This window comes from Ixodes scapularis, unplaced genomic scaffold (assembly GCF_016920785.2).
Source record: "Ixodes scapularis isolate PalLabHiFi unplaced genomic scaffold, ASM1692078v2 PGA_scaffold6__148_contigs__length_123643588, whole genome shotgun sequence".
Classification (NCBI taxonomy): Eukaryota; Metazoa; Arthropoda; class Arachnida; order Ixodida; family Ixodidae; genus Ixodes; species Ixodes scapularis.
In genome coordinates, this window is record NW_024609881.1 from 72,036,414 (window position 1) to 72,058,188 (window position 21,775).

A 21,775-nucleotide genomic window follows, 5' to 3' on the forward strand; every position below is an offset into this window, starting at 1 on the left:
GCAAGCTTGTTCTGTACAACTGAACTTCATGAAGTGACTGTTGGCGAGTAATAATTATCTTTTGCAGGTACGACACTCCCAGTCATTTAGAGAGAAGCTCCTCCAACCATGGCTTCTTGTCAAGCCAGATGGGGAAGTGCCCTTTGTCGTGCCGGGCTGTGGCCGGCGGTCAGACTGCACGGCCCACCAGCGACGGCAAGCAAGCAACTGAGCGTACAGACAGTCGAGAGCCGGGAACCAAAAAGCATGTTTATGTCATGAGGCCATGGCTTTTTACAGAAGACGCGGGCACAATGTTCGCAACCCAATTACCGAAAATGTCCGAACTTGACACTAGCGCCGCCCACAACATCTCCCCCCTTAAGAATGTTCGAGAATGCACCGGACACTTTGGCTGTGAAAAAAATATAGTCTTACAGATCGAGTCTCTTGGGAGCGATCACTTGTCTCCCAGAACGGGTCGTGTAGGGTTGGCCCGTACCGTTACCACGAACACCTGGTGGTGATGCCAGACGAGGCACAACACGATGAGGGGAGTCGTTAGGTCCACCCGAGGCTGAACCATCGCCGGAAGCTGGGGAAGCCAGGGGCGTTGAAGATTCGCTCCGGTCGCTGGGAGCCAATGTAGACGGTGGAGCCGAGGTTTGACTGTAGGGCACTAAGTTGCGCCGGTTGCGTTGCAGAACTGCCCCGTTGTCAGTCTCAACGACATAAGACCTTGGGCGTTGCGCCGGGCTTAAGACAGTGCCACGCAGCCTCTCAGGCTGAACCCAAACTCGAGTGCCCTGTTGAAGTCTTGGAAGAGTATGGGCTCGATGACGGCTGTTGAAGTCTGCTGTCTGCTTCCTGCGGTAGTCGGAGTCTCGGGTGACAACCAGGTCTCGTCCCGGATTAAGAGGCTGTAGCTGCTCCTCCCTCTTCGGGACCCGCGTTCGAAGCTGTCGGCCCATCAGCAGCTGTGCTGGGCTGTAGCCGGTGACACCTGGCGTGTCTCTGTAACTGAGGAGCGCCAAGTATGGGTCCTTGGCCTTGCGAAAGAGGTTCTTAATGGTTCGAACCATTCGCTCCACTTCACCGTTTGACTGGGGGAAGTTTGGGCTACTCGTCACATGTGCAAAGCCGTAGGAGCTTGCGAATCCGGCGAACTCCCGCGACGAAAATGGGGGACCGTTGTCAGACCGGACAGTCTTGGGGATTCCGTGACGAGCAAACATACTCTTGAGGACGTCAATGACCTTCCTTGCCGTCGTGCTTCCCAGCGTCACCACTTCCGGGTACCGGGAATAGTAGTCAACTAGGAGAATGAAGGTTTGGCCGTTCAGGTGGAAGAGGTCGACGCCGAGGACTTCCCACGGAAGACTTGGGAGACTTGTGGCACAGAGGGGTTCCGCCAGGTTGACTCGGCACGAGGCACATTGCTCACAGTTCGCCACAAGGGAAGTGATGCTGGCATTGATCTGGGGCCACCAGACTGACTCGCGGGCTCTGGACTTGCAGCGGTTGATACCCTGATGGCCTTCGTGGATCAAGGCAAGTATCGTCGGGCGCAATGCAGCTGGGATGACGATACGGGTTCCCTTCAGTAGAAGACCATTACAGACTGAAAGTTCTTCCAATACGGGTGCATACTTTGCAACGTGCAAAGGTAACTTTCCCTTGGATGGCCAACCGCCCTGACAGAATGAGATGAGCGTGCTGCATTCACCGTCGGATGCTTGAGCCATCTTGAGATCTTCTATGGGAACTGGAAGCACCTCAGAGGAGCCGTCCACTGTTCCAGCTGCGAAAAGCTCGATGGCATCCACCTCTCCTGGCGTGACGAGGGCCTTGCAAGGGATTCGAGACAGTGTGTCGGCTGTGGCTAGTAGTTTTCCAGGAACGTGCAGCATTCGGAATTGATACCGCATGAGCTTCAGCCGCAACCGTTGAATCCGCGGTGGCAAGACGTCGAGCTCCATCTTTCCGAAAAGGGAGACCAATGGCAGATGATCAGTCTCGACATCGAAGGAGATGCCACGCACGTACTCGTCGAACCTCAGGACAGCCCAGGTGACCGCCAAAGCCTCCTTCTCAGTTTGGCTGTAGCGCTGCTCAGTTGTTGTCAGGGATCTTGATGCAAAGGCGACAGGTCGTCTCTCTCCTGTTGGTTGAGTCTGCAGCAGCACCGCGCCTAGGCCGAAGGAGCTTGCATCTGCTGAGACCGTAGTTGGGTAGGCTGGGTGGTATTTTGCCATACAACGGTCGGACGTCAGCAGCTTCTTGAGAGCATCGAAGGCGACTTCCTGTTCGTACGACCAGGTCCACTCTGTGTTCTTACTAAGCAGAGCCCTGATCGGCGCTGTCACTTGGGCCACGTGTGGAAGGAAGCGGGCCAAGTGGTTCACCATGCCGAGAAGTCGGCGTACCCCAGCAACGTCCGTTGGTGGGTCCATGTTTTGGACGGCAGACAGCTTGCCGGGATCGGGCCTTATCCCTTCCGCTGAGACAACAACTCCCAGGAATGACACTTGGGACACTCCAAAACTGCACTTCTCCCTGTTGAGGGTGACGCCGGCCTTGGAGAGACGCAACAGCACCTGCTGCAGGCGTTGGTCGTGTTCTTTCTTCGTTCTGCCGAAGACTAGGACGTCGTCGACCATGTTGACTGTTCCGTCTAGGCCCTCCAAAATCCATGCCATCTGTCGCTGGAAAAACTCTGGGGCAGACGTGATGCCAAATGGGAGGCGGCAAAAGCAATAACGCCCAAACGGCGTAATAAATGTCGTAAGCTCCTGAGAGTCCTGGGAAAGCTTGACCTGATGGAAGCTTGAGGTAGCATCGAGCTTCGAGAAGACTGCTGCATCGCCCAGAAGTCCCAGGACTTGATCGACAGTGGGGAGCACATGACGTTCTCTCAGGACAACTTGATTCAGCTTTGTAAGGTCAACACAGAGGCGGTAGCCTCCCGACGACTTTGGAACCACAACCAGTCCAGCACACCAAGGTGTGGGGTTGGTGACCCGACGAATGACTCCGTCTTGTTCAAGTTTGGTCAGCTCCGTACGCACAACCTCGCGCAGGGGTATCGGTATGCGGCGTGGAACACTAAGGGAAAACGGAACCGCATCTGGGCGTAAACGGATCTTGTACTCCTCCTTGAGCGTGCCGAGGCCTTTGAAAAGTCCCTGCGGCACCTGTACTTTCATGTCGTCCAAAAACTTGACCACACCCAGAGCCTGGATGGCTGGGAACCCCAGCAGGGGCACGGAGAGGGACTTGATCACGTACAGACGCTGATGGCAGGTCTTGCCTCGCCACAGGAGAGTAGCCATGAAGGACCCAACGACTTTTAGCGACTGGTCTCCCGGTCCCGTCAGCAGGTCGTCGACCTTGTCCAGATGACGAGGTAAGTTTGGGAAGGCTTCCGAAACAGCGGATACCTCCGCGCCGGAGTCTACCTTGAATCTCGTCGTGTAGTTGTCGACAGTGACCTCGACGTACTTGGCCTTGGCCTTCTCAGTCTCGAGGATTGCATGGAGCTGTAAGGCCGCCACCTTGCTCTGCTTTCGTTTGCGAGCGCGACAGACGTCCGCGAAGTGGCCCTTCTTTTTGCAGTAGTTGCACAGAGACTGCCGAGCAGGACAGTCGGAGCGTGCGTGGGGGCCTCGACCGCAGTAGCTGCAGGAACCCGAGTCGATATCGCCACGTGAAGGCACGGCTGAAACGTCGTCTGACCGTTTCGTTGTCTTGCGTTGGTGCGTCGGACCCCGACGAGACTTCGCAGCGTCGACGTTGACGGTAAGCTGGCCTGACTCACTCCCACGAGCAGTCTTTTCTTTCTCGGCGTCTTCGGCCTGCCTCGCCTGTGTCCACGCGTCCTTGAGGCTGAGCTTCGCGTTCCGACAGAGTTGGTCGGATAGGCGTCCGTCGCAAAGACCGACAACGAACCGGTCGCGAACCAGGCGTTCTTCGACATCGGGGGACGGGTAGTTGCACCGTTTGACAAGCTTGCAGAGCTCGGCGTAGTAACTGTCGACGCTCTCTCCCGGCTGCTGAACCCACTTGTGGAACCTCGAAGACTCGTACACCTCGTTGAGGGGGTGCACAAAGTGTTCCGAGAAGCGCTTGACCACCGTGTCATAGTCGTTCAGGGTGGTGGCGTTCAAGCCGAACGTGTCGAGAAGGACCCGAGCTTCGGGGCCCATACAGTAGAGAAGTGTCCGCACCTGAACGTCCGGTGGTGCTTGGCGAAGTCCGGAGGCATAAGCGTAGTCCTCGAATTGCGTAAGCCACGCAGGCCAAGAACCGGTGTTGTCGAAGTTGAAAGCAGCGGGTTGACGTAGGGAGACGCCCGCCCACGTTGGAGCTTCTTGCGAGTTCGCCATGACGGAGGGACGTAGGCCTAATGCGCTGCCATGAGGACTGAAGGAACGTAGGCCTAGTGGACTGCTCCTGACACCATGTCGTGCCGGGCTGTGGCCGGCGGTCAGACTGCACGGCCCACCAGCGACGGCAAGCAAGCAACTGAGCGTACAGACAGTCGAGAGCCGGGAACCAAAAAGCATGTTTATGTCATGAGGCCATGGCTTTTTACAGAAGACGCGGGCACAATGTTCGCAACCCAATTACCGAAAGTGTCCGAACTTGACACTAGCGCCGCCCACAACACCCTTGAGGAGGCCTGCTCCCACATAGGGTCCGTCCTCTTCTACCTTGAGGCTGTAATCAAGAGGAGGGAGGAGCTGACGTGCACGGAAAAGGAAAACGCATGGCTGCCACCGCAGCTGCAGACGCCGGAGGGCCAGCCAGTGGCCAAGATCAATATCGCCTTGTCCAGGACCAAGATGCGCCGTCTTGGTCAGGGCAGAGAGCCACCACAACAGGCTAAAGAAGCAACAGTCGCAACTACATCGCCCGAAGAATTCAGGTCCTTCCTTGCGGCATGCCACCAAGGGGGATCGCGCCCTGCGCTTCTTTCCTTGGTGGAGCCCTACGCTGAAAACTACATTCCCGGGGCCACAAAGTTCCCTCATGCCATCCTGAGCAGCCTCCTCCAGGACACCTGCCCATCCACATGCGACGAGGTGCAAGGTCACTGTGACGTCGCTGCAAGTCGGCTTACCATTGATCCAGAGGTACTTCCAGATTGTTTCAGAACATGTGCATCAAAATATTTTTACTTAACGGGCTCTTATCTACAAGGCAGGGCTAAGTAGGATCGGGACATTGCCGGCGGCGATTTTCTAGTTCCTTGGTCCTGCCGTGCAGATTAGGATACAAGATGTGACGTCTATAAGGGATACTTATAATATACTATATAAACTCCCCACAATGTGGGGTCTTATGTTGAAAGAATAAAGTGTGATACTATGATAATGACATGTCGTTTCAGGTGGCTGCATTGATTGAAAATCAGACGAAGACACAAGCTGCAAGCGCAAAATGGTTCCAGTTTCATGCCGGACGGATCACAGCTTTAAATGCCAGAGCGGTGTGCGTGACATCCTTAACCGACCTCTTCATGAGCCTCCTGCGATGCATCTGTTACCCGACAGAATGCACATTCTGGAGCGTCCAGACTCAGTGGGGCAAGGACCACGAGCCTGATGCAAAGGCTTCTTACAGAAGCCTTTCTCGTGAGCGACACATGCACTTGAAGTGTGATCCATCTGGAGTACACGTCTCGTCTGAGCACCCGTTCCTGGCAGCCACCCCCGATGGCCTTGTTAGTTGCTACTGTTGTGGGCCGGGGCTCCTCGAGGTTAAGTGCCCTTATAAAACACGGGAGCTTTTTCCAGCACAAATTGCAGCAACACGTGATGGGTGCCTCACATCTATCGACGGAGAGCTGCAGTTAAAGCCGGAGCACTGCTACTATTATCAAGTGCAAATGCAGATGCTAGTCAGCAAGAGAATGTACTGTGATTTCGTTGTCTGGACCCTGAAGGACACATTTATAGAGCGGATCTGCTTCAGCGAAGACTTCTGCGATACAATGCTTTCCAGATGCAAGGAATACTTTAGCACTGCTCTACTACTAGAACTCTGCTTCAAGTATTGAACCAACAAAGAGGGCCAACAAGCTGCAGCAGTGGATGACCCCATGAATGAAGACTCCGATGAGCAAGATTCATTTTGCTACTGTGGGGGGCCAGAGTATGGCGACATGATCCAGTGCGACGGCGAAAGCTGCATTGGGAAGTGGTTCCACTTTAGTTCTGTAAAAATCAAACGTACCCCCAAAGCACGAAAGTGGTTCTGTAAGAATTGCGCCCCGTCGTCGCAACACTAATTTTTCTAGGGATCTGAATCAACACGGGGATCCTTTATTTTTTTTTTTACTTTTTTTTTTTTGGTGAATTCCAACAGCCTAGTGAGAGTCTCCAGTAAAAGTGTAGCATTACTAGGAAACGAGTATGTGGTTAGCTGAGTGTGCTTTTGTGGCTGTGTAAAAAATGTAACACCTTTTTTCTGTTTGAACCATTAAAACATGTATTCATCTCTTGCACTCAACTCTTGCATATGAATGACTTGCACAGTCATTCATCCTTTACAAAAATACAGCAATTGTTTGTACACATATTTGTCCTGCAAGTGGCTGTCTCTCAAAGTAGTATCACAGTGATCATTACGGGTAATTTTTGCATTTAAGCCTTATTTTCCTAGTCAAACGGAACAACGGAATCGCAAAGATTGTTAAAGCAGAACAAACGGCCACTATTTTGTCGAGAGTATAGTGGCATTCCAGATACCCCTAGCCACAAGCGAGTCGAGTGGGATTGTACTCTTTAGGATCGTGTACTTGTTTCGGACAAGAACTATCACGCCTTCAAAGTGAATGCGGACATTCGTCAATTTTCTTGTTGATTCGACAACAGCAGGAGGCAGCTGTGCTTGTCCCCTTGTGAAAGCCGGAATCTCCAGCCGTGCACAGTGAACTCCAACAGCGTCAGGAATCCTAAAACCTCTGTTGGACAGAACAGAATCACCGGGCAACGGATTATCTAGCACTCCACAAGACTTTGTGATCAGCTTGTCACTAGCCCGTCCACCCCAACCTTTCGATATGAAAGGGATCACACCCTGAGGAGCAATACCGATCAGATATTTCACGGTGTTGTGGTGCTTGTAGGTAGACCACCTGAGCGCTCGTGCCACGTGTGACGACGGTCTTTCAATAAATATCTTGAAGCAATCTAGGATCACCGCTACCCTGCAGCCAAATTCCTTCCGAAAAGTCATTGGCATGGTATTTTTCAAGTGCTCCCGCTCTGGCCATTTGACGGAGTCTGAAAGTCGTGTGCAGGCCACGTTCACCCACTTCTCCACAATCCGAGAAACTGTAGACTGTGAAACTCCAAACCTAAAAAAAAATAAAAAAGAATATAGTTTAGCATTATGATTGAAGATAATGTAACAAGGCAGGCGAACTGGTTAAAGTTCAACATTTCTAAAACCCAAAACGAATAAGAGGGGACAAACACAAGACGTCTCAAATTTAGATGTCTTATGTTTGTCCCCTCTTTGAGCCTCGATCTTGAGTTTTAGAAATGTTTGAGTTTAGCAATATGTTTAGACTGTTTTAATGTGCTAAAAGTCAAACCAACAAATCACTAGCTACATGGCTGTGTTGATAACTTTGCAACATAACTTGCTAAAGGGCAAGCATTACGGCTCCCATCAGCCAACCTGAGCGAAGCGTGTGACAACCCTTCACAAAAGAAGTGCCCTCCACCTGTGGGAAAAGTTAGGGTAGAAAAGGGGGAAGAGAGTTTTCTCTATCATCCGATATTCTGCCCCCTCCCCCCTCCACTTATCTGAAAAAACCTGCATTCAACACTGTAAGTATCATAAACGATAAGTTTATATTTTTGAAGCTTCACCTGTAGTCAAGGTCCTGCAGAAGCACATTCATCCGAAGCCTGATGAAAAAAAAAATCATTTCCTGAAATTTGCTCAGGCAGTTGTGGGCGTTGTGGCTGACGTGAGGTTGCAGAAGTTCATAGATAGCAAAAAGGACTGTAGAGTTTGGAAGCCCTGTATAAAAATTGACTATGTCGTCGTTGTTTCTAAATGCATCTTCTTCAAACTTCTGCTTGCTAAGGCTGGCTCGAGCAGAGCACAGATCCGAGAGGAGCCGGCGATTTTCCTCTTCTAGTCTAGCGATGTCCTTCATCTGAAGCTCCGTAACAGATTCCTGATCTTGCAACTCTGAAACATTACACCCACACAAAAAAAAAAAATTGTGAGTTCTAAGGAACTCTTACTTGGCATGCTGACGCTACTTACTAGGACTTTTGGGCGATCCTGCGCAACGTCGCTGGTCTTGCAACTCTGAAACATAATGAACGGATTTGCATGCATTACAATATGCTTTTACTTGAAAAGCCAATGCCACGCTGACCGATCAAGGTAACACTTACCCGAGTGTTCAGGTGATTGCTCTTCTGGCAGCAGAAAACGCTGCATCTCGCCGACTACCTCACGTGTAGCCGCTGCGGTGTTTGGTTGCTGATTTGCCGCTGCCGCCTTGCTACGTCCAGGTGTTTTGTCTCGCGTTTGTGTACGTTTGTACGTAAATACGTCCAGTACACAAAAGCAAAGTTATCAGTGATGGACATTGGCGTCACTAGGGTCAGTAGCACCCGGGGAAATGGCCTGCAAACACAACCCCCCCCCCCCCCCCCCCCCACCCGAGTGCTGCACCCGGGGTGGTTTGCCCCCTCCCCCTAATAACGACGCCACTGGTAATCAGTGTTGTACGGAACGGCGTTCCAAGGAACGGCGTTCCTGGAACGCGTTCCTTTTAGGAGGAACGAAGGAACGCCGCCGTTCCATTTTACATCGCTGGAACTGGAACGGGAACGCGTTACATTTTTACTGGAACGGAAAGAGTAACGGCGTTCCTTTTTTTCGTCCAGTGGGGCAATTTTTATTTTGTTTCGAACAGGGAAATTTTGAAAGTACAAAAACAGTATCTTTACGAAGTGCAGAATCTCGTTACCTTATTGGCTACTAATCTTATGGACTATTTTGTGTGGTCTTCGCTTGCTAACAGTTTCGGGTGCAGGAGAGATGGTGGACGTTGATTCTTTTTTAAGTGCCCGAAACTGTGGTACAAAAAGCAAGGCTTTTAGTCGTAGGAAAAGACAAAGAAAGAGGGTCGTTTCAAGTTCAGCTACTTTCTTTGGTTCCACGAATCCTCATACACCCACAAATCTAAGGCCAACTACAGCCACTTGTGAACTTCCATAACGAGACCTACAGTTACAACAAGATCACATTCTGCCAGACATCGGACGCTCCCTTGTATTCTGAACATTGGTCACTTAAAAGATACACAAAAAAAAAACTTTATTTCTTTCCTTGTCCCCCACCTTCAAAATGAACAACAAAGCCAACGTACAAAGAAGTATCTGTAGTTTTTAAGACTGACGTTCCAAAAGCCCTACCCTCTCCTCGACTTGCTCGTCTTGCGGACAGCAACATCGAGAAGCAACTGCTGTCAAGTTTGAACAAGGGACTGTGTTGAATTGAAACGTGTGAAGCTGTTGTAAAACGCTCGCACAATCTTGGGTAAAAGCACATTTGCTCGTCTGAATCGTCCACTACAAACATGAATATGGGTAAAAGCTGAGATTTTTAACTTGCATATATCAACAAATGAAACCCTGCTTCCGCCTGTTTTCTTCTCCTGCTGCCCTTCCAAACCGACATACGAACTCGTATGCTGACTACTAATGGGTAGATAAAAAAAAAACTCTGCTTGATTTAACTAAATATAGTAATTAGCAAAATACAAATATAACGTATATGTAACGATACGTTCCATTTTTTTAACTGTAACGGGAACGAGTTCCTTTTTCACAGATGTAACTTGTAACGGGAACGCGTTCCAAAAATCAGAAGGAACGAGGAACGAGCTTTCGTTCCTTTTCTTGAGGAACGTGTACAACACTGCTGGTAATGAAGGCATTCAAAGCGTTCAACCATGCAACAGAAACTCCCAAAAGTTTCACTTGTCGACGGCAGCAGGTTTGTCTGCAACTGACGACTTGTACCCGAGCTTGAGGCTCGGCGCCCAGTCTGGGATGAGCTCATCCATGAAGTATGTTGGGCGCCCTGAAAATTTCAGTTTAACATTTTAACTTTGTTCTTTCCCTCTCTTTCCTTTACTTTGATTGTCTCATGATTTTCTCACCCAGTATCGGGTGTATTAACAAAATAATAAACTTGTATCAGCTCGCCTGCATCCTCAATGTGTTTTCCAACATTTAAAGGTTTTGCGCAAAACGACAGCGCCTGAATGCACTGCATGAACACACGTGAACAAGCTTTGCTTAAATGTAGAATTGTCAATCTCCGAAAAACGTTCAAATTTGCATAAAATAAATTTAAAAAAAAAATATTCTTATGTGATCGGACGCGGTCATACGCACTTCGAACACACAGTTTTGCTAGTGCCGTGAAACAGCCCATCGGGCATTTCAGTCAAGTGTACCCACCAGTAGACATCTTCAATGAAGCACGCGTTACGCGAGGTTGAAACCGAGCGCTATTAAATCAATATCTGTTCGTACAGCACCATAATGAAAAAAACGAGTTCCAACTCACCTGTCACTAAATGTTCGCCGCATACTCGATAGTGTGTCGCATTTGCAGAAAGGTCCGCGCGCCTGATTTCTTTGCAGCCACGCCGCTCTTCTTTTAGCGGTTATAGCGGCAGTTTGTTGGCATTCCCCCAGTCTCACCTTAGGGATTGCATAAATCCAACACTTTTACAGTTCGTTTCGGAGGGCTCATTTCTAGTGCAATTGCTGCACCCGACCATTGCGCGCAAGACAGTTGATCGCGCTTTCTATTACTTGATGATACCTAGTTTTAAACGAAACAACACAGGAACAAAAGTACACAGAAACCACAACCGCGGATACACTAAAAATAAATTCTGAAACGTCGCTTCCCGAGACGAGTAAATGCGCAGCAAACGGTGTGCGGAGGAACAACGTTGAGCAACACACAAGCGAACACAACGACACAACCTGCAAAATGGCAACCGCTGGCGTCGACGCTAACGCCCCTAGCGGACTGACGTCAGGCGCAAAGCATGTATAGTCAAACTTCACGCCGTGACACGAGTGTTCCTTGATACGATTATTCCGGCGTGACGACCAAACCTCCTACAAGATGACCCGTGACAAGTTGGCCTCCCTGACGAGTTCTCCAAGACCCGATCAAATCATCTCTCCTACTTCGAACAGAAAGAAGTGGTAAGACAGTATCGACTTTTAGACGCTTCGGTAGCTTTTGTCTCCCTGCAATTGCTAACTTCAAGGTACGCTGACACCCTCCAATTTTTTTTTTTTTCATTTTTTTGTCAGGCGTTTTTTTATGGTTGTCGGAGGGCTACCCAATTAATATTTTGCAACAGAGTAGTGTATATTTTTAATAGAACCAAAAGATGCAACTGCTCGAAACAGAAACCGAAACCAGCGCACGGAGGTCGGAGAAGTGGAGAGGAGAGAGTGGGAGTGGGCGGAAGTCACGTGGCTACACCCAACCGTGCGTTTTTTTTTTTTTTTTTTTTTTTTCGTTTGCGTAGCAGACAACATGCGTGGCGGCGTAGCGGGAACTGTTTGCGTGCGATTCTTTTGCCGTTATGTTTGTTCCGCTCGCTGTTCTGTGCTTCAAGATGAGTTGTTTTGTACATTGAGGAGTTGGAGATGAGTAGTGAGTGCCCGTGGTGAATTTCCGCGATCGGCTCCGAAAAGAATACACCCAAGGTGTTGCCTGAAGAGCTGGCTCACATGTCCTGCGTCCGAAAAGTGGCATTGTCGTGCGACAGAGTTTCCGAAAGATCAACGGGATCGGGACCAATGGCTGGTTGCAATTCCTGTAGAACATTTACGGGCACCTCGGAAAGCGGACGCTACCTGATTTGTATACGCTCCTTGTATTTTGTGGAAAGTGATTACATTGAGTTCGCAGGTGCCAAAAAGGAAATCCCATACCATTTAGTTCAGCGACGCTTCGTCCACAACAATTGTTTGTTATTTTTTGCTTGTTTCTTCAGTGATAATTGTAAAAAGAAAATGTAAACATCGCAAGATGTCTGAAAAAGAAATAAAAGTACGGTTTCACTGGGGATCGAACCCGGTCCTGCCGCTTGTGAAGCAGACGTCTTTCCACTAACCTACTGGGGGAACTTTTTTTTTTTTTTCTTTATTTCATGGGAAACAAAAACGGAGAGTCAGAGCACACAAAAATATCGCACTACAAAAATAGGTCCCTCATTTATCACTACAGTTCTTTCATCTGTAACAATTTGTTAAACAATGGTACCCAATCGGGCTTTGTGTCGCGACCTTCGTACACGCTGGTGACTTGTGCCACCAGTTGAATGAAATAACAATGCACAGACTTCGGGGTCTGAACGGCATTTCGCACGTCCATTCGGGATTTCCACATGCTGTATAAACTAAGGAGCATAATAAGGTCATACGGAACGGTGTCCCCTGGCGTTACGGGCAGAAAACGAATGGAATGCGGTGTAATATCTAGGCTTTTGCGCAAAGTTCGCTGCAACACATCCCAAAAAAAAATTGCGTCCCAGCAGTTGATAAAAATGTGCTCAACAGTTTCGGGCTCCTTACACAATAAGCAGTTTACAGTCCATGGAACAAAGATACCCTTCTCCTGCAACCATACCTTGGTGGGTAAAATAGAACAATGTAATTTGAAGAAGAATGTTTTGATCCTAGGAGGAATTCCCATCTTTTTTACACGACACAGCACATCTTGCCCAGGGTGATTTTTGTACAAGACTCGGTATATTGGCGTTGGGAAGAGAATATCAACAAGATCCCGTGTTAGTTTTTTCCTCGAGACAGTTGCGAGGTACTCCCGAGAAAAACGGACTGCTAGAAAATTAAAGGCGTCAACAACCTCTTTCAGGTATCCCACCAGTCTTGGTGGGTGATATTCAACGGTTGACACAACAAAAGTGGGGATAAAGGATGCCAGCTGGTTTTGGATGACTTCGCGAATAAAAGGGACTTCCTGGTCTCTGAAAAAAAGAAATCGTGATACCAACTGTCTAACGAATAAGTGGGGCAGGCCCACACCCCCGTCTGCGACACTACGGAAAAGGTTTTCCCGTCGCATAGGCTCCCAAGTTGAAGTCCATATGAAAACCGCAAAGACACGGTGAAACTTTTGTATATTGCTCCTTGCACAGTGTAGAACTTGTAGCACATACCAAATCTTGGCAATCAAAAAAACGTTGCATATAGTTGCTCTCGTAAAACTCGACAGATCTCGGTGGATCCAGCGCTTGGAGCGCTTGTCGATATCTGCTGCTACAGTTGACCAATAGGTCGTGCTGTTTCTGTGGCTCTCCAGTGGCACACCGAGGTAGTTGCATGGAGTGCAGCTCCAATGGATGTCCTCGAAAACTTCGGGCGTGCTCGCCCACGTTCCGTGCCAGAAGCCCCTGCACTTTTGCAGGTTCACCGAGGCACCCGTGGCTTTGCAGAAAGTGTGCGTCAACCGCAAGGCGTGGCTTACACTCGTTTTATCGGTGCAGAAAAACGCAACGTCATCCGCATAAGCCAAGACTTTGGTTTCAACGCTGTGCAGGATATATCCTCGGACATTTGAACTTTGGATTATGCTCTGACACAGTGGTTCGAGGTACAAAGAAAAAAGTAAGGGGGACAGCGGGCACCCTTGCCTCACAGAAGAATGGACTGGTATACTTTCCGTCACGTTATTGTTAAGCACCAAACTCGTATAGCAGTTGGTGTACGACATCTTAACGCCTTGTAATATTATCTTCCCAACGCCTACATGCGCCAGTATCTTGAAAAGGACATCATGCTGAACGCGGTCAAACGCTTTCTCTAAATCAATTTGCAACATTGCAACTTGGTCGCCTCTTCCAGACACACAATCTAACACACTTCGGGCCACGTGAATATTGCTCTGGATTGCTCTACCCCTTATCCCACATGTTTGATGTTCCCCGACTACTTCACAAATAATAGATTGCATTCTGTTTGCCAGTACTTTTGCGAATATCTTGTAGTCCACATTACACAATGTTATCGGGCGGTACCCTTTCACGCAGCGTCGTTGGTTGTTGTCCATTTCTTTTGGAATAAACACCGTGTGTGCCCGTAGAAACGAAGGCGGGAGCGCGTTTACCTTGTGGGCCTCTTGAAAAACTTCATGCAGCACGAGACAAATCTCGTTCTTGTGCACTTTATAAAACTCAGCGATTATCCCGTCGGGTCCCGGTGTTTTTCCTTGTGGGAGAGCGTCCACAGCATTTACAATTTCTTGCACACTAATCGGTTCTTCAAGGGTTTCAACACAGTCTTCACTCAGTCGCGGTAGTAACGTTATCAATTTTGCAAGACCCTTGGTATCGTCTGCGAATGCGGGACAGCTTAGCAGTGCTCGATAGTGATCAAGAAAGACGCGTTCGATCTCCTCCTTATCAGTGACGATTCTGTTTCTGTGCTCTATCTCTAGTATTTCCTTACTCAGTGCGTGTCTCTTTTCGTCTTCCAACGCCTTCTTTGTGGGTTGCTCTCCCAAGAGAAACTTTTCTGCCCTCGACCGCACGACCGCGCCCGCGTACCGTTCCTGATAAAGACTGTCAAGCTGAGCTTTTATGTACTCTATGTCTTTTGTTCCGTAGCCAGGATTTTTGCATTCCAGCTCGTATAAAAGATGCAAGTCACGCTGGAGTTGCTTTTCTTTTTCGTGCTTGTAATAATTAAGCGTGCTTGCTCTTTCGATCGCCAATTGTTTTGCGTCTTGCTTAAAGGTTTCCCACCTCGCAAAAATGTTTTCCCCGTTTTGACCTACTTTTCTAAGTAATTTTCGCGTTTCGGACACGAAAAACTCATCTTTAAGTAGCTGAGAATTTAGCTTCCAAAGTTTCCAATTGATGCGCTTATGCTTCCTCCGTTTTTGTCCAATCGTTATCGCAACCATGCAGTGATCTGTGAATAACACAGGTTCCACAGTATAAGCATTTAAAAGTTGTATTAGTTCAATAGAACAATACAACCTGTCTAGTCGGGCATGCGACGCCCGTTGAAAGTGCGTGAACTGTATGAGTTTGGTTCCTGTTTGAAAGTTGGCTACGTCTAGCAAGCCTCCCTCTTCGACTACTTCGAGCAATAGTTGTTCACTTCTATCAAGATGGGGCCTGGTCGGCGTTCGGTCATTTAAGTCGCAAACACAATTGAAGTCTCCAAGGAGTACAACTAGTCTATCACACACCAAGTATGAGCGCAAGTAATTGAAAAACTGAACTCGGGAATTCACATCGTTTGGTGCATACACACAAATCACCCGCCACTTGCATTCCTGCACCCGGAAATCACACATAACAAAGCGGCCCTGCAGGTCAACCGTCAGAGCTAGTTCGCTTAACTGAACTGACTTTTTTATAAACAAGAAACACCCCCCCGAAAGACCGGCAGCATGGCTGACACATACCTCGTATTTTCTCAAAAAAAGTGGTAAAGCGCGGTCAACCTCTTCCTCATTCTCTAGCTTTGTCTCTTGTACTGCTAAAAAGTCAATCTCCTTTTCTTCGAGTAGACGGTGTAGCTGATTCTGCTTTTTCCTCGAATGAAAACCGCGTACATTTAAGCTGGCGAAGCGGAAACCGCCCATCGCTGCTTAAGGGGGTGGCTTTTCCTGGGCTTGCCGCGCAAGCGGCTTCGACACGTTTATGCGCTTACTTGCGTATGTGACCCCCGGTTCCAATTTCTTTCGCTTGACGTCACTGACACCAGTTCCCAGAGCAGAGTTTGTGTCCACTCCGTTCCCTTGACCCTCGGGAAAGGGACCTGCTTGCTTGGTTTCACCTTGGTCTCGGTCGTCCAGCTCCGAAGGTGTAGCAGCACTGCCGCAGTTACTGCCTTGCTCCATGGAAGAATCATCCCCTGTCTTCGAGGACACAGGTATGACTCCTGGGTCTTGTGGCTGGTGGTCGTTGATGGCGCCGGTCTCGCCTGGTACGGAGGGAAGACTGTTTGCAGGGCCGCCCGTGGACGCCCCCACTTCGCCGTTGGCTCCCACTACTTCGGACACGTCCATGAACTGGTCGAGATTCGATTCGGCATCCTCGTCACCGCGCCTCAGCACCGTGGCATAGGTCGCGTAGCACTCGTTGTCTTCGTGACCAAATTTGTTGCACTTGGTACATTTTGGTGCGCGGCACTGTTTCCGGATATGGCCTACTTTTTTGCACCGTAGGCAAAGCGGTGGTCTTCCAGGCACAATGACAAGGGATTGCACCCCATATACCTTGATCATATGGGGCAGGTCGGAAGAGCTGACGGCGTCGTGCAGCGTCATGCTGACTTCTCTGTTCATGGTTTCCAGGTGTTCCATTCCCGGGACTCGCCATTTCTCCCTAACGATGTTACGAACTTTACCGTAAGGCTCGAGAGCTTCCACCACACGTCTGTCTTCCAGATACGTTGGGAGCCAAAGTAGCCTTACCCTAATGTCCTTTGCGTTGGGATCCAGCACCAGACACTTCCGCCCCTTGACCGTGAGTTGTCCAATCCTTTTCATCTTTTCTGTGGCAGCCATGCCACAGAAATTACGCTTTTACGTAAATTTACGTTTTACGTAAATTACGTAATTACGTAAGGCAGACGTAATTCGCCGGTACCGCGAACGACAGTTCTGAAGTAGAGGTCTCACGCCCGTCGTCCGCTGCCATCGCCGTTCCCGCGAGTCCCACGATACGCGAAACGACGCACGCACAAAATGCTTCCGGTTCTCTGTGCAACTTTTTTTTTCAATCAACGTATTTGCAGCTTTTTAGAAGCCACACAAAATTGTTTTCATATGTTTTTTTTTTATTTTTAATACTGGGTGTATGCCTTCAATGACCAACGCCTTTGATTAAATTTGCTGGTCGCGTCGAAACCTTAGAAAACGGCCCGTGACCACGGGAAAGAGAATGAGCGAGACTCGAACAGGCCAGTTCTTGATCGGCGGTCTTCGGGCGGAAAGAAACCGAATTTCGAGCCGCAAATTGTGTCCGGGGTAGTTGGGCCCTCATATGTCATGTACAACTAAAAACCTCGGCGAGCGTAAATACCCTGTCGGTGTTTCTTTCAGGCCTCCCGCAAGGACCGCTTGAAGTGTGAAATCTTTCACCCCCATTTTCTTGACCCAAAACGCCAACGAAGAACGCGACATCCTCCGAATGACGAGCACCCACCCGCAAAATGTCTTGACCGCCAAACAAAAAAGGAAAAAAAAAAAGAAGAAACCTTTCATTCGCATATGTGCGACCCCAAAACACCGAGAGAGAGAAAGAGAGAACTTTATTCACTGAGGAAATGGGTCAACTAAATGGAAATATCCTTCCAACGACGTGTTCGGGCGATTGACGAAGTACTAATCATACCTTCGCAGCCCACAAGATAACTTCGCCCGCTGAAAAAAAAAAAAAAAATAAAAAAACACTTTCGTTTTTCGGCAGGCGCTCCCCCTCAAAATCCCGTCCGCGGACCAAGTGACCTTGAATACGCAAGTAGTCCAGGGCGCAATAACACATTGCGCAATTTCAAGATGAAGTATTGCCGTCAGATTCATAGATGGCGCCAGCTGACAGCTTGATTTGTTACATTTTGATGGGCTACAAACTTGGTTAAAATATATCCCAATGAGAATGTCTAGAAAAGAGATTTTGTTAGAGATATATCCAGAAAGTCCTTGTCTTCAATATTGTGGCGCCTGAATTTGAATTTGGGCCCTGGTTTATTTTGAAATGTTCATGGAGAACGGAACGAAATAAAGGGCTTGTTCAAGCAAATTGAAGCCCCCGTAAGAAATTTTGAAACTTCCAAATAGGATAATGTAGCGCATCAGTATTACTCAGTTTTGTATTGCCCTCCTAATAAAACCATTCCCAAGTCAATCTGTTCAGTGTTTGCTGAAAAAAAGACCAAAAAGTTGCCATTGGAATTGCATAGGGCTCGGAAGCTGGGATATTAAGTTGGTCTACAGAACGCAACTGAGTAAACCTCGCCATTTACATAAAACAGCGACGCCAGCCAACCCACTTACGGTACGCACTCCGCAGGATTCACTGCGGATATTACGAGACGCGCATTAAATCAAAGATCAAATCATTAATCTGTCACCCTGTGGTCGGAGAAAGGACACGGCGTCAGCGTGAAAGGCGCAGCTGCCGTACTCGCTACAGCCGTTTCCCGCCCAAAGTGGCTCGTGCGGCATAGAGGACGAATAAATATGCCCCTGGAACGCCATAGACATAACAAAACAAAAAAAGAAACAAAAACCGCCACGTTCTGTTGTGACATTTATGCCCACTTCCTCCGGTAGCAGCCCGTGACAGATCTCGAGTTGTCTTCTACGAGAGCGATGTTGGCGCCATCTTGTAACGAAACGAGAAAACTGCGTTCTCATTCGCTGAATTCGAGCACCGGGAGAGGGTGTAAAAAGAAAGCAAACGCCGGTGTTCCCATCGGTGATTGGTTTTCGCCGTACGTCGACGTCACTGCAGTTTTCCTCCGAAGTGTCCTGTGTGTGCGCGCTAGGTACTTTGATCCCGGGGAGGCTGATATTACCTCGTCGACGATGCTGTTTGTGTCAAGTGCGCGAAGGGTTCTGTGCTCTGCCTTTCAAGTCCCGGATGTATCTGTTGTGACCGGTAAATTGATTCGACATCATTTTAGGACTGATACGGACTAAACGCGTTCGTTGCACAAGCGGTGAGAGCCAAGACAAAAAACCTAATCTACCAGGATTATTCAAGACAACTGCTCGATACTGTGCGAAGTGAAATAACATCCGTATATTATTAAAAAATCATGCTTACGTTTTCATCTTAGCTGAAATGTAGGCTAAAGTACGATGTTTCCAAAATTAAACGAGAGTCTTGATAGGATCAGTCTCAAGAAATACTTCTTACGAAGGTAACTTGTCCCGCTGCAGTTATTGTTTCAAGACACGTCTAAGCAGACTCAAAACACTGAACATGACATCGAAAAAAAACATGGTCAGCTACCCGCGCATTGTAGTCCAGAGGCGAGAAGCGAGGAGGAGTCGCCCTATCATCGACACGGATAGACGTGGCGTTATCCGTCGCAGCAGCGTCAGCCAGCGTCGTGGCACCTATGGATTCAGCTGAACTGGACATCGTGTCGTCCGACGAAGGACGTCTCTGCCGCAATGTGGCCCTGTGAGTGTTCCCCGCGCACTTGCGCTTTCTTCGTTGACCAAGGACCAAAGCCACCGACAACTTAAAAAAAGCGAGGCGTGACCTTGTATAATCATGTTTCTTAAGCTTTCCGAATGATTTCGCGGCGTTTTTATCGGCCTATGCTACATACTTAACTTGCCGTGAAGCGATGATCAATATGCTCTGTACTCGCCAGTCGGCGACTATAGGAACCTTAAATAGCGAAGCTTAACGTATGAACGCTCATGTCACCAATTTTTTTTTTCTGTGCGTGCCGCCATTTTGTTGTTAAGCGCAGAACGCTTTTAATTGGCACTAGTTAAAATTTAAAAGAAAAAGAAAAACGATTTTCTGAGATTTAGATACGCTGTTAAGAAGCTAGGACGATGCCGTTTCGCTCGGTGTCGCGGATCCTATTAACCTTTTTGGAGGACGGAAAAACGTTTTGTTCAATTTCAGACGAAGCTTCGGATAACTATATACAAGCAACACGTTGGTCGAAGCGTCGGTTCACTGAAGAGTAGCTTCTTCGGTATAGCTCTTGTCGCGCCCCATCTATATTTATCACATAGTACCTGCTGTCGTTTCGATAGAGATATTTACGGGCTGGAGCGAAGCATCGACTGCTGTAGGACCGACGGAAACACACTGACAAGTGTTCCGCCGTTCCACTTGGGTTTCGAGTTTAGTGTCGGTGGAACAGCGAAAGAACGAAAGTCGGGGATGATAGCCGTATAAAATCTTTTCGCCCTTTATAACATTCGTAAAGTGCTGGAGTTGACGTTAGGTTCGGAGCTCTCGGCAGCGTATGACAGAGATTGTGGACGTGTAAAAGAGTTCGTCGTGTCGCTGAACGTGTCGGAGCAATCTTGTAAAGATTCAACCGTTTGCAACAAAGCCAACGCAGGACAGAACACTTCAGAATGGCGAGCAGATCGGAGGCACTGAATCGTTATCTGACCGCTTTCGACTCTGATACACTCCAGATATCAACTGTCATTGTACAACGCGCTATTCATGTAGGCATTCAAACGGCCAACTTATCGAAGTTTCAGCAGATACCTTTTGACTTTCTTTTATCGAATGAAACTATTATTGCCTACTTTTTTCTCAGTAAACTAAAATATGGCATTGAAAAATAACTTCGAATTTTGGGAACTTCAATTTAATAAAATGTCAGATATTTAAGAAACAAATAAAGTATTCAAAGCTTTGTTTAAACAAAATGGAGCTTTTTGTTTTATTAGATAAAGCAATAATAGAAAAAAACGACTTGTCGCATTCAGAAGTTCTAAGTTGCATAAACCTGCAGACACAAACAACACATTGCCAATTGTTTTTGTAAACACCATCAGGCCGGGATTCCCAATGATCAGACCAGTCTAAGTTGTTTTTATTGCTTTTGCGAACGATATCGTGTCCGCCACAGAACAATCTTACCTCTTTTGTCTGCAGACGACATCAAATTATATCGAGAGATTACGCTATCGGCGGTGTTTATTCCACATCTTCAACACGATATTGCCGCAAGCGTGTCTGAATTATCAACGCACGAAGCTCCCACGGGGAGGAAGGCGGTTAATTACTCTCAGCGGATTATTTATTCTTACTGTTTGCAATCTCTACTGTGTCTGTTTGCTGATCGATACAGCTGTTTCTGCCAGCGGTTACCTCACTCGCACGAGGGATTTTTAGGTCATGTTCCAGTCACCTAGCGTTCGAGTCTATTACGCTCAGCAGGAGTAAGCCTTGACAGTCGCTTTTCTATGATTCTCGCTTAGCACGACCTTTACCAGGCATAACTTTACATGGCGCCCTTACAGTACATGAATACGGTTCATTTCACGCTCAGTTCGAACCTCCTCATACTTTTTTCAGCGAGCGAAATCGGACTGGAATAGTCGAAGCGAGGACGGTCTATACGTCATCCATTCGCCTGGAACACTAGTATCCTTAGTTTCTAGTCCCCACGGAGCCTGTCATGTGACGTTAAACTCCCGCTAGCAGGTAGGTTACTCGCCGGGAAAGGTACCTGCATTGATCACCGAACAGACCCTGCAATGGTTCGGTTGAATCGCGTAAGTTGTTTGTTCCGGTCTAGAATTTTCCCGACTGTAGGTTGCCACATGTGATCAATCGGTTTTTGTTTTCTTTTTTTAGACCGTTAGTGTTTTGTGGCTGTGACGGGAGTGTAAAGGTGCACAAAAAAATAAAACACAAGACTTTCTAACGCGCTGTACAATAAAAAAAAGACAAACTACAATGAGACCACACATGAGTCTAAAACAACAAAAAAATGCAGGAAATGCACATAAATATAAAAAAAAAAACTGGCCAATTATTGGCAGGGCGCACGCGCATTCTCGTGCATTAGCCTTGGATCCTGCTGTCACATGCTTATATTGACACCCCTGACTTCATTATACTATTTTTTTTTTACATAAATTCGCATCATTAGGCGTTTAGTTTCCTCGCTTATTCACCGCCTCGTCAGCTGCTATTCGTGCCAGTACAGCAGCAATATCCGAGTGATGTGCCACCGCGCTC

At 48.2% G+C, this 21,775-nt stretch overlaps 2 protein-coding genes and 1 pseudogene across 2 annotated transcripts in view; 2 read left to right on the forward strand and 1 right to left on the reverse strand.

The window, feature by feature from the left end:
* Positions 1 to 4,663: 4,663 nt before the first annotated feature.
* LOC115317794 lies at positions 4,664 to 6,445 on the forward strand (annotated as a pseudogene).
* Positions 6,446 to 12,253: 5,808 nt separating this feature from the next.
* On the reverse strand, positions 12,254 to 16,599 carry LOC121838516. Its single transcript, XM_042294807.1, has one exon. It carries the CDS (start codon positions 16,597 to 16,599, stop codon positions 15,679 to 15,681), a length of 921 nt encoding a protein of 306 aa, XP_042150741.1. The 3' UTR covers positions 12,254 to 15,678.
* A 2,042-nt stretch (positions 16,600 to 18,641) lies between these two features.
* Positions 18,642 to 21,775, forward strand: part of LOC115317852 (acetylgalactosaminyl-O-glycosyl-glycoprotein beta-1,3-N-acetylglucosaminyltransferase) — an 83,923-nt gene continuing 80,789 nt past the window's right edge. The window contains exon 1 of the mRNA XM_029977592.4: positions 18,642 to 19,228. Coding sequence (XP_029833452.3) covers positions 19,219 to 19,228 — 10 coding nt within the window. The 5' untranslated portion in view covers positions 18,642 to 19,218. The remainder of the gene's footprint in view (positions 19,229 to 21,775) is intronic.